The following is a 12521-nucleotide window of genomic DNA, read 5'->3' on the forward strand; positions in this document are numbered from 1 at the left end:
GAAAATGGGAGGAAATAACTATTCCTCCTTGTCTTGGAAGAGTTGAGGCTAGAGGATCTTTGGTGTGGTTAATAAGTTTTGGTGTTGGTGTTGGTGTTGTTTGTAGACTGTAGTCTGACAGTACTATTTGATTGTGAACTACACATGAGAACTGGGAAGAATTTTCTATTCATTTTGGTTTGGCTCTTATTCTTGCAGAAGTATTCAACAGCAGTGGATCAGGTAGATAAATAAAATGCTACCGAATGAGTTCCTTGAAATATGGATCCTATTTTGTTTAATGCTTTATTAGCAAAAAGCCATTCCATGAAACAGCTGCTTTGGAGTGCATAGTATTAGCAGCTTGCTCTTCGAAGACCTTTCCCACTGACTTTAATTGGGGGGGGGGGCAATTCTGTGCACTTATTGTCACTGTGTGCACATGGAAGTATTTGCAACAAAGTCAGTGGAAAAGTCACATGACACAGGAAGAGCATATACTAAACTTATTGCACATTAAATCAGTGACAGGAGCTCAAAAATGCACAGAGACCTTAATGTACTGATTGCAACACTTAAAATCAATTTCCTGTAAAACAAAAAGGAAATTCAGGTTGAACCCTCTCCTCAATCAATACATGAATAACTTTGCAACATCAGAAAGCTGTTCTTTAAAAAGGTTGCTCGTTTAATAGGTCTTGTTCATTCAGATTAAATTAGAACAGCTCTATTGTTTTTCAAAATGTATTCCAGCTTCGTAGACAGATAATGCATCCTTAAAACAGACCTAATCTCATGTCAAATTTATTATTGCAATTTATCTTTTTACACTTGAATGCTATTCCTTTGACAGGTCTATTTCATTACAAACTCATTTTCAAATGGTTTGCTGCATTTCATCCTAGGCTTGATCCATGAATATTTTCCTTGTGTCACTTCTCTTCTTTCCGAAAGATATTTTGAGTGTAGGCTCCTGTATCACCATGATAAAGTGTTAGCAACAATGGTTTATAGAATTCTTACCAAGTGATACCCTAGGTCAGAAAAACAAATCTGTTGAAATGCACATATTTGTTTGGTTTATAGGGACACTTTTCTCCAAAACTTCAGCGCCCTTCCCTTCCACCTTGTTTGAAACGTACATGTTGAGAACTTGCTGCTTCTGTAGCATAGTCTTACAAATGAAATGAATGCCAGCCTAATTGAGTTGGGGAGAGGGGGATTGGAGGCATTCTCACATGACTAGATCCAGAAGTAGAAAACAGGATATAGGAGTACATTTGAAGATGGCATAGACAACATCTCCATTTATTATAACAGATGGAGTACATGAAAAAGGTCTTTAGCTCAGCCAAGGCATCTAGCACCCCTCTGCATTGCATAAAGCTTTATCCAGATGATTGCCATAAGCACCAAGGCAAAAGGGTGCATCAAACCAGAAGGAATATTACAGCTTTAAAAGAATATATCTATGAACAGTCACTGGATTGACATTCTCTTAATAATTTACATGCCTTAGCACCTTTGCTTGAGGTGTGCTCGCCTGATCCCGAAGGAGAAAAGCTGTTTCACTGGAACAACATGAATTACAATTGTTCATTCTCTCTGGGTTGCTTCAAAAGGTTACCATGAATATATGATTGTCATTAAATGTCCATAAAGTTAAGCTTCCAAAGGCATGACAAGCCCAAAGCTATTATTATTAATACATGATGCCTTAGTTTCTTAAATAGATTTCTCTGGGAGCCCATCACCCGCTGCAGCCATTATTATTATTAATGCATTTAGGTTCTTATTTCAGGTATAATGTCTAAGAACTCTGTAACAGCAATAGACTTTTAATAATGATGAAAGAAATAGGCAGCTGTTGAAAAGAGAGGGCCTAGCCAGCAACCCACCCACACAACATGAGTACCTTAAGAATACATGGGGTTGTGGCTGATATTGCAGTCGGGAAGTGTTTACATGGAAGATTTGCTTTGTTTCAATTGGTGCCTTCACTTAAAGATCAAACAAGTGGCTGTTACAGTTTGTGCATCTGCAGATAAGATGTTTTCCTTGGGCCCAAGGGGGGAAAGGGGGCAGAATCAAAAACCAAGAGGAGCAAGAGGCGAAACCTCAAAATGGTGCTAAACACCAAATCATTATAACTTACGGTTCTTATACTGAAAAACCCAGCGTGTTTCATTTGCCTTCTGCCCATTTCACCCACACCGCACAGGATTGTAGGGAGCCTCAGATGTTATTTCAAGCCCCATCTCTCCATAGAACACTTAACTGAAGTTATTTGCCATGCAGGATCCGCCAAAGATTATTTCCCATCTGGGTTGGGGAGAAGGAAAACATTTCAGTGCTTGGATCCCTTTGATATGTAAACCAAACACTACTGAGATGAAATGGCTTCCTTTTGACTCCAGGGATGATTGCAGGTTCTATAGTGCCAACAGTTGTACTTAAGTAGGCTTTGTTTCGCCCCTGGAGTGAGGAGGATCAAAAAGAAACACCTTTCCCAACATATATTGTCAGCTGGAACAGGAAAATTGGGCACAAAAGACCAGAGCATTTCCAACAATTCATCCCAACAAGCAACAAAAGTGTGCAGTTATTACATCAGGCTTTAATGTAATGCCATTCTGTTTTCTCCTACTCCTTATTTGTGAACTTGGGTGGCTGTGGTGATACCAGAACCTTCATTAATTTTCTCTTATGTCATAGGAACAAGATACAACTTTCACTCTTATCTCTGTATCATATATATTCTTATGAATTCATTTCCCCCCTTAGTTTGTGATTGCAACTTTAGTTAAAAAATCTTTGGCTCATTGTCTGTATGGCATGCCTTAATATCCTAAACTTTTCTTCTCTAGTTACTTCTGTGTAATGCACCAAGTTATTTTTAAAGGAAATTCATTTTACATATTACGACTTCTTCTGAGAAGACAAATACTTAGCCTGCTAGTTTCTTACTTCCAGATTGTATTACAATCCGTTAACTCTCCAGCTGAAAAAGCCAATTTAAATATTTCCCAGGGCCAGAATCTTAGCTAGCATCTTAACTCCTTATGCTTGCCTTTCTTTTTTATTTGATATCCCCCTTGTGGTTGTTTAGTCGTGTCTGACGCTTCGTGACCCCATGGACCAGAGCACGCCAGGCACTCCTGTCTTCTACTGCCTCCCGCAGTTTGGTCAAACTTATATTAGTAGCTTCGATAAAAAGGTAAAGGTACCCCTGCCCGTACGGGCCAGTCTTGACAGACTCTGGGGTTGGTGCGCCCATCTCACTCAAGAGGCCGGGGCCCAGCGCTGTCTGGAGACACTTCCGGGTCACGTGGCCAGCGTGACAAAGCTGCATCTGGCGAGCCAGCGCAGCACACGGAAACGCCGTTTACCTTCCCGCCAGTAAGCGGTCCCTATTTATCTACTTGCAACCTGCTAGGTTGGCAGGCGAGTAGCTTCGATACCCCCCTACATATGCACATATCATTCTGCTGCACAGCCAAAATATGCATCAGAATCTGTAGAAAGTCTAGGCTGCTCCATTTTCCTATGCTAAGCTAAATTCATAAAAAAATGGCATGTGTAACCACATTCATTTCTATGGCTATAAAAACAAATCTTCATGGGATGTTCCTGGAGTTGTGCTGGGGACTCCTTCAATGGAAGTTGGCTTGTATTTCTCTTTTCCAATAACTTTCCATAAGCACTGTTTGTACATGGAGTTGGTCACATAGCATGCCTTGGGACTGGATTTTGCTTTTCATCTTTTGTCCCGTTTTCCCATTCAGTTACTTTATAGTTAAGAAATGTGATAGCTAACACCTGCTGATCATTTTGTGCATGTATGTATGCATATATTCATGACGGGAGCAGCTTAAAAGTTGCTAAAAGGAATCTTCCCAGCAAAAAGTGATATAAAAGTTTTGAGAAATATCTAATTGTTACAGGAATGCTATCAGATCCTCCCTATGATTGATTTTAATCCTTGTTAACTAAGTAGCTTAAAAGTGTGTCATCTTCATATCCTAAAATAAGAATCATGAATTAAATATTTTATTCATCAAAGCCATAAATAGGATTTAGCTGCTTTTCATTTTATCAGCATCTCAAGGATCAGTTTAGCATCTTCTAAGTGTCTTTGCAGAATTCTCTTGATCACATTAGTATGAATAAAACTCAGTATTAACTAGTAGAATAGAATGGAGGAATGTAGTGAACTGTAATGAAACTTACCATATATTGCGTAGGAACTGCATCAAAACATCCTTAGTATAACACATTGGCTAAGGAATGAAAAGTGAATGTAAGAAACCACTTTAAAGCAAATCAGATAATTGGAGCATCTAGCTCTCCAGCATTTATGCAATAGTCTGTTTAAAGGCTGGGGGGTGAATGTGATCTGTCACTGAGCTACATCCCTTTTCCACAGACAAGGAATGTCCTATTTCTCCCTGTATTTCAAATTTACTTGTGTGTTTATTTATTTTTGAAACATTTCTATGGTGCCTTTCAGTTTTGTGATTGCAAAAGCAGCTTACGAGAATTTAAAATTAGTTAAAAGATGCAGAGAAACACATAACAAGAATGCAAAATGGCAGGGATCCTTTCCTACAAATGTTAGCAACTCCTTTGCAGAAAAGGAGCTTACCCACATACATAATTGACATAAATTGGTGAGGAATGTACTCTGTCCTCATGATACTAAGGAATCCTTGCAGCAGAAGGAAACGCAGAAGCATAAGAGGTCGGTCTTCGACAGTTTTATAGGATAAAAAGAAGCTTTCTACTTCTTTGTTTCAGCTTGGGACCTAAAGAGGGCCACAGAACTGGACTTGGACTCGGAGAACACATGACTTTGAGCTCAATTTCCACACCATAGGGAGTCTAAGAATCTCTGCTGCTGAAATGTGGCAGCAAGGAACAGAAATTTTCCTTGAAGGGCACTTGCTGTCCCCAGAGGATCAGCAAACTGCTTATAAAGACTGGCCTCCTCTTTTAAAAAAAAAATAATATGTTTTTATTATTTTCTTCCTTAAACAATATTTTCAACAATGCAATAACAAACATAAAACTTTCTGCTTTGCTGAGCATACGACTTCCCTTCTTCCCTTCAGCAGGTTTTCCACTTTCTTTCTTTTCTTTTTTTTAAATAATTTTTATTAACTGGCCAATCACATCAAATTAAATCACATCATATAAATTCCGAATTACAAAGCCAAATTTTTAAATTTTGTTGGGGGAACCCATACTTCAAGATCCAAAGGGGAATTCAGATCATGTTCTTATTACTGCGTTAATGTCCAAATCAGTCCCAATCAGTCCAAACAAAGTTCATAATTCTATCCAGTCTTATCTTGGTGTTGCCACATCATATCTTGTTCGTATAATTTCTCTTTTTCCTTTACGATCTCTTCTGTTAGTCTCCTTAAGCCGATAGCAAGTATAATAATCCTGTGTGGATTTCCCGTTCCTCCACTAAGTCCAGATGGTTTCCATATATCTCCTTTGTAGATAACATCACTTTTTCCATCATAAATTTTGGCATTTGTCGCTCTTAAGTTCCACCGAGGAGTTGATTCACGATATGAAAACAACTCTATTTCTCTCTTTCTCCTCCCAGACCCAAGAGCTCCCACAAAGCCTCACAAAATGGCGACAGTATTTTTTTCTAAGTGCGACACTCCAAAACTCTTAGCTTTCCAGCTTCATCTTGAAACATTGCTTTGGATCGAAAGTTTATCTCCACACAGCCTTAAATCCACAGCTTAAGTCCTTAATTTCTGACTCATTAGGGGAGGGGATTCTTGTTAAATCACATAAAAAGGTAGAGGCAGGTTTTCCCCCCCTCCCCCCTAAGTCATTTATCATACCGTATCTTCACGTTCTTCTCGTATTTTATTGTTGTCTTGTTATCAGAGATCTCTTCTGTCAGCAGTATTTACTCCCCTTTTTCCTTGATGTATGTGCAATTAATCACGTCCGAATTGTTTCTTTTAAAGATCATTGCAACCAGCGGCGCGAATCGGGGACGGCGTCGAGGAGTGCCGAAAATCCCACAGGAGGGCTTTGTGCCTAGTGCCCCCACCCCCACAAATTCGGGGGTGGTATAGGGCACAGCAGGCAAGGGCCGCCCCCCCATAATCCTGGGGGGGGGGTTAAGGAGGCTAATTACCCCCATCATAGCCTCCAAATTACCTTGTGTGGGTCGGAGAGATGTTATTGTCAGCCATCTTCCAATGCGCCACCTAGTGGCCCCCAGCAGGTTTTCCACTTTCAAGTCCTGTCTCAAATTTTAGTTCTTTCACTTCTATTATCCACATTGTAGGATTTATTTCAATCCTGCTAGCGTCTTCAGATTTTTGCAATTATGATTCAAATATACAATAAATTTACTCCAGTCCCTCTGAAATTTTTGATCGTCCTGGTCCCGAATCCTGCAGGTCAGTCTGGCCAATTCCGCAAAGTCCATCATTGTAGGTACTTCCTGTAACTTCCACTTTGGGACCATTAAAGTTCTCGCTGCTGCTGTGGCGTACATAAATAGTCTTTGATCTATCTTTGCAATTTCCTCTCCCATCAAACCTAGCAGAAATGCTTCCGTTTTTTTGAGAAAGGTATATCTAAACATCTTTTTTTAGTTCATTATAGATCAATTCTCAATTTTTTTTTTTACTTTATCACACATCCACCACATATGATAAAAGTCTCCGTCTGATTCTTTGCATTTCGAAGACTGGCCTCAGAGTGAATTACTCTCAAATCATTTCAAGTAGTGAAAGGGACTTGCAACAAAGACACATGCCCATTATCTGTATGCGTTTAATTACTTCTTTTATTTTTTCTCAAAACAAAACCTCATGTCACCAGCAACGAATATCTTCAGGAAAATTTACGTTAGATGAAGATTTTACATGTGTAGTTCGAATTCTAAAACAATTCACTATTAACTTGGCAGTCATTACAGCGCCAGGTGTGTTCATGGCCAAAATCAAAAGAATGAGTTAGAAAGGTTGAAAGCTCTAGAGAGCTTTGAAACTTAACATCCTGACACAATTCAAATGTCTTTTATCAAAGTTGCATGTGTAGCTCTATGTGTTAGATTGATGGGATTTGAAATTGTATGGATATCATTTCAATTTTACACTTGTTTCCTGTGGATAAATGATCTATCACCTTAAGACATATTATTTTCTGGGTTGATGGGATTTGTGACTTTTGGGCAACAGTATCAACAAACTTTTGAGATTTCATCTGAAAAGGACAATTCTCAAATGTATGTAACTTCATCATGCAAATCAAGATATGCAAAAGCCTCATGCAAAGAACATGAGGAAACTAGGGACATTGAACCAAGTGAAATTAATTGAAAAACATATACATTCTGTTTGAGTATAAATACCAAGGTTAGGTGATACTACAGTTCATAATGAAAAAAACAAAGACACAAAACACATAAAGGAGGATTGTACAATGTGAGTACAAGTTCAATGATCCACCAAAATGTGTATGATTGGAGACATTAATATCTTCCGGATTCACTAGAAGCAGTGAGAGTTTGAAAACTGACTTTAATGAAAGAAAGATTGCACATGTAATGTGTGGACTAAGATTGATTTTCATTTCAGTTTTGATCAGTGTTTTTTTTTTTCCTAGAAAAAGAGGTGGGGGTACTCACCATGAGGTTCTTACACTAAGGGCCACACTTTTAATATATCCTCCAAATAAATGCAGTCACAGCTCTGACAGGAATACATGGAAAAAGCAGCCAGCCGTAGAACCATAGAATTTTAGAGGGACCCTGGTTCTGATCATTATTTTTATCTAGCAAGGCAGGTTTTCCTTTACATTTGGAACATATATGCAGCAGAGCATTCTGCAATGTGATGTGAACCTTTATTGCTCAATTTGATGAACAGCTACTTGTACGCCACACATTATGGGGTATTATATACACCCTGAATTTACTGCAATTTGTTCTTTCGATATTCCACATTTACTCAAATGTGCTCAGCACAACAGATGGTTTTATAGTCGACTATACCCAGAACTATATTGATCATGTATGATCTCCACATGCTTCTTGGGACTGCTCCATTATGAAAGCAGCTCTTCTGCTGTCAAACAAACAACTGTATAGAAACCTGAGGGAACTTCATAAAGACTTCTGGTACTGTGTGGGGGGAAAAATTAGTTTGGGTGGATGGTGTATGTGTGTATGTGTGTGTGTGTGTGAGAGAGAGAGATATATAGCATCCCTTTAATCTGGCCCTTCTGCTGAGGATAGCCTTCCTAGTTCCACCCACTTGCTAAGTATACAACCAACCACAGAGGTCCTCAGAGGCATGATTTTTTTGGTGGACCTTTTGTTTGTTAAAGTACTAAACAAATACACAGAAATGCATCAAGAAAGTGCTGCTATAGTTTTATACAGATTTCTGCAAGATCTTGAAACCCACCCCCTCTCTATTCAGTTTGTCTGCCCTTTCAAACTTGTAGGCTGAGAATATTCATCCTTAGCTCTATGGCTTCTATTTCAGGTTTAACTTCTATTTTCTGCCAGTATTAATACTTCTTTCCTAGATGTCTATTTGAGAAGCTAGTTATTGCAGAAGTGGGAGGATGAGCTGTGAAAAGGTGTGAAGCATGTAGATCCTACCTGTGGTTTTGAGATAAATGCACAATCCATATTTTTCTAAGTATGTAGCCAAATCTACCTTGTAGATCCAATCTCTCATCTTTTTTTATTTACTCAATTTCTTTTCACAGCCACTCAAAGTGACTTTCAATAAACAATGCAGCATAATGCAAGCAAGACTCTTCCACTGTAGATTGATAGCTGAAGACTCTTCATATTCTTCTGTTGGTTCTCCACACATCCTCTTAAAGCATCTTCTTTCATTGGCTTTGCTTCTAGCTTCATTTCATTTTGTTTAAATGCCTCCAGATCATGAAAATCCAGTTTTGCCACTGTCATCAGAATTCCCCATGATTTATTAGGAATCTCAAAGGACACAAGAAGCTCCTTTGATATTACAAAATGCTCTTGGACAATTGTTTGAGATGGATGAAATACATTTTATTCAAACGGTCATCTAGTGACCAGTATTTGGAGACATTCATTGAAGGGGTATAAGGCTTTTAAGAGTTCTACGGGCCAGCTGGAAGGTTGGATAGAATCAGGACAGTGTTTTAAATTTCTGGCAGGCATCTCCCAGCCTGAGAACTAACAGTTAAGTAGGGATGGAGGAGAAAATCACCGGGTTTGTATTTTAATGAGAATTTACCCAATTTGCACTTCTCAAATCAATACAAAAACCAAAATACAGCTTGCCTTTGAATTTTGTACTTCTGTTAATTTTGTAATTCAATTCTCCAATCAACACATGTATACAAAACATGTGTCTTAGTGGAAAGAGCATGCAAAATGCATGAATGAGTGAAAACAATGTACAAAAATGCATTCTCCTATGGAAAAACTGCTTGTCAAAATGCATACATTAGGCAAAAGGTGCATATATTTGGAGGAATGTTCACAAATATGTGTACAAATTTTCACAAGGAAAAATGAATGTGAAAATGGGGTGAACTGAACTTAGGACTAGAACAATGAGAAACTGAGATAAAGCAAAATCAAGAGATTTGCTCATCCCTACTTGAAATATTTGCTGGTTGGAAAGAGAGAAGATTTAGGGTACCTGTTGAAGTCTTATTAGGTGGACAGAGCAGGTTCATATTCTCCCACTTTCCAGCCATTAAGCTTTGGCAATTCAGATAGTGTTCAGTGATGGTTGGTGTTGGTGATGAGGAGACAGGACAGTTGTTGAAACCCATGGAATGTGATGTGGGGATGTCAATTTTAATTGTTTTGTAGAAACTCGTTAAAATGAACTTTGTCACAAAGAGCATGTAAAGTAGAGACATAAGGATATAAGGAAATAAAACTTTTCCATTTCATTTCAGTCATCGCTCAATATTCCATAGTTCTGATATCTACAATACAGAAATTTCATACTATAAGTGTGTGCTGATGGATTATAACAAGTGAGTCTGAGAGCCTAGAAAGCAATAGTAATGGGCCTTAAAACCATCAGATTCCCTATGGGAGGAGGAGCTGTAAAACTATTTGGTTACAAGTCTGCTTGCTGTTTAGTCTCTTATGTCAGTGTGTAATTGTATACCATCTATGAAAAATTTGCCTCATATGCTACATCATACTTGGAATAAGGGTTACATCTTCCTTTCTCTGATGATCTAATGTTACCGTGAAATTGTTGTTGAAAAATGATTTGCCTGGGATATTTCAACAATACTTTTTATTGTCATTATTATTTCCCTTTTTTCTACAACTTCTTAAGGAGCATCTACACAGAATTCCAATGCCGTGGAGCCAGAAAAGCAGGTTGACAACACTGTGAAAATGGCAGGAGTTATAGCTGGCCTTCTGATGTTTGTAATTATCCTTCTGGGAGCAATGCTTACCATCAAGAGAAGGTAAGTTTCTAAGATCTCTAATTTGCTTTGTTTTGGGAATGGTTAATACCTTTTGTTTTAAATTTTCGCATCTTGTTTGAGCATATTTTATGCTCATTTGGGGGAGCAGAGGCATAGATAGGTTAGGGCTGTTGTTTTTCTTAAATGGAGTTTAAGATACATGCCTGAAAAGCTAATCTGCCCTTCATGTGCTCACTGAATATGTGGGAATCACTTCTCTGTGGTTGTATCCCACTGGCTGTGATGCGTGGTGTTTGTATTTCTTGTGTCCACAATTTGATGAGGGCAATGATTTGGGTCTTTCCTGTCTCCATTGACATTTTTCTTTCTGTCATGGTAAGTGTGTGAAGAAGGTAGAACATTTTGGATTTTCATTTTCCAATATGAATGTACAAACATATAAGCAAAACAAGAATACAATTGGAAGTCCTGAGTTCTAGACCCAATTCTATCACTCGGCATATCCACACTGCAGACTTATATTGGTGATGTAGTCTATTCCCTCTTCCCTGCAAATTCTGGGAATTGTACTGAAGGCAGCAAGTGTGTGTGTGTGCGTTTGTGCGTGCGTGTGTGCTTTCTACCAGAGTGCTCAACACATCACCAAACTGCAATTCCCAGAATTCTTTAGTGGAGCTGTTAATAAAACCAATATAAGTTTGTAGTTTAGATAGGGCCATCTTGTACTATCTGAGCAAGTCATTTCACTTAGCTACAAAAAGGAAACAGTGCCTCATGGAGGTGCCGACGAACCTAATTAGCAAACACTTCCACTCTCTCAGATGATAAGTAGCATTTCTGTAAGCGTAGAAACAATGTTATTAAAGCTGAATTTCTTCTGTTTTTATACTGGAATAGTAAATTATGAGGACAAACTTTATTTTCTGATTGTGTAAGTGTAGTGTATAAGTGTATTTAGAGAAGAAGAAATATGCAAAAAAATGAATGTGTATGGCGTTTCCCATCTGACTTCAATATTACAAGCTGTGAAATGTGTGGGATGCTTCAAAAAACTGCCTTTCTATTCTTTTTTGAAGGAGCGGTGCAGTAGACCCAAGGTGATTATTAACCTTCTAAGTGTGGCTTGACTGTGCATGCTCACTGACAGCCATTTCCTCTGGACTGTCCATTCAGATGGACAAAGTTATTAAAAACTTGCCTGGGGAAGAGAGGTTGTCTGAGGATTTGTTTCAACCCATATATGATCTCACCACTTTCTGAAGTCGTTGCTGGCATGTCTTGGGAACAAAGTTATCAAGCAGTTCCATCTTTTTTGCATCTGTATATGCTTTCTATGTGAACCACTGGCTCTCACACTTTGAACCAGCATGGCATGTCAGCTGAGTTTCCTTGCTCTCATTTTATGATCACCACACCTATCACGTACTGTGAAGTAGTGATTCCGTTGAGCTGGTATTTTAAAAGAATGGGGGGCGGGGTTGTCCTTGTTTAACACATGTCATTATTTTGACATTATACTCATATTTCCCAAAGCACAGCTTTAAAGGAAGCCCATAGTTTGCTAAATCCCAGCAATGCGATGGTAACGTGAGTTTGCACATGCAAGTAGCTCAGTTTCCCATCTTTAGTCACACTATTTGTAGTGTTGTTGTTTTAATTGTAGGAGTATGACTGCTTGGTAATGATTGTAGCTATATTTGTGTTGTCACTGTGTCATAAAAGCTGTCTTGGGGCAAACATTATGGCAGGTGTAGCCAATGAGGTACCCCCCCCAAATGTTGTCAGATTACAATTTCTACAACCCCTGAGCATTGACTGATGGGAGTTGTAGTTTAACAATGTCTGGGGGGCATCATGTTGGCTACTTATGTGTTATTGTCTCAAGAAAACCATTTCTACAACTTGTTCAATACACTTGTTCCCATTTTCTGTACGCTCATTTCTGAAGAGCTGCATCTTCAGAGTTGCAAAAGCAATCACTCCACCGAGAACCATGAATAAAAGAAATGCTGATGCACTAAAGTTGACCTCAGCTTCCATTTGCTTCAGTAAATGTTGAAGATGCTTAGAAACTCTTAAGATAATATCTGCAA

The 12521-nt window shown here is 38.6% G+C and overlaps 1 protein-coding gene across 17 annotated transcripts in view; it reads left to right on the top strand.

Annotated features, from left to right (window-relative positions):
* PTPRT (protein tyrosine phosphatase receptor type T) overlaps positions 1 to 12521 on the top strand; it is a 619839-nt gene that overhangs the window by 512237 nt on the left and 95081 nt on the right. For 9 of the 17 annotated variants that reach the window (XM_079978859.1, XM_079978851.1, XM_079978853.1 and 6 more), the window contains one exon: positions 10332 to 10467. In XM_079978859.1, the coding sequence (XP_079834985.1) occupies positions 10332 to 10467 (136 nt within the window). Of the gene's footprint in view, positions 1 to 10331; positions 10468 to 11504; positions 11526 to 12521 lie in introns of all 17 variants that reach the window. The other 8 variants (XM_079978848.1, XM_079978862.1, XM_079978850.1 and 5 more) reach the window with 1 other exon arrangement.

Source organism: Podarcis cretensis (genome assembly GCF_951804945.1).
Source record: "Podarcis cretensis genome assembly, chromosome: 6".
In the NCBI taxonomy this organism is placed as follows: Eukaryota; Metazoa; Chordata; class Lepidosauria; order Squamata; family Lacertidae; genus Podarcis; species Podarcis cretensis.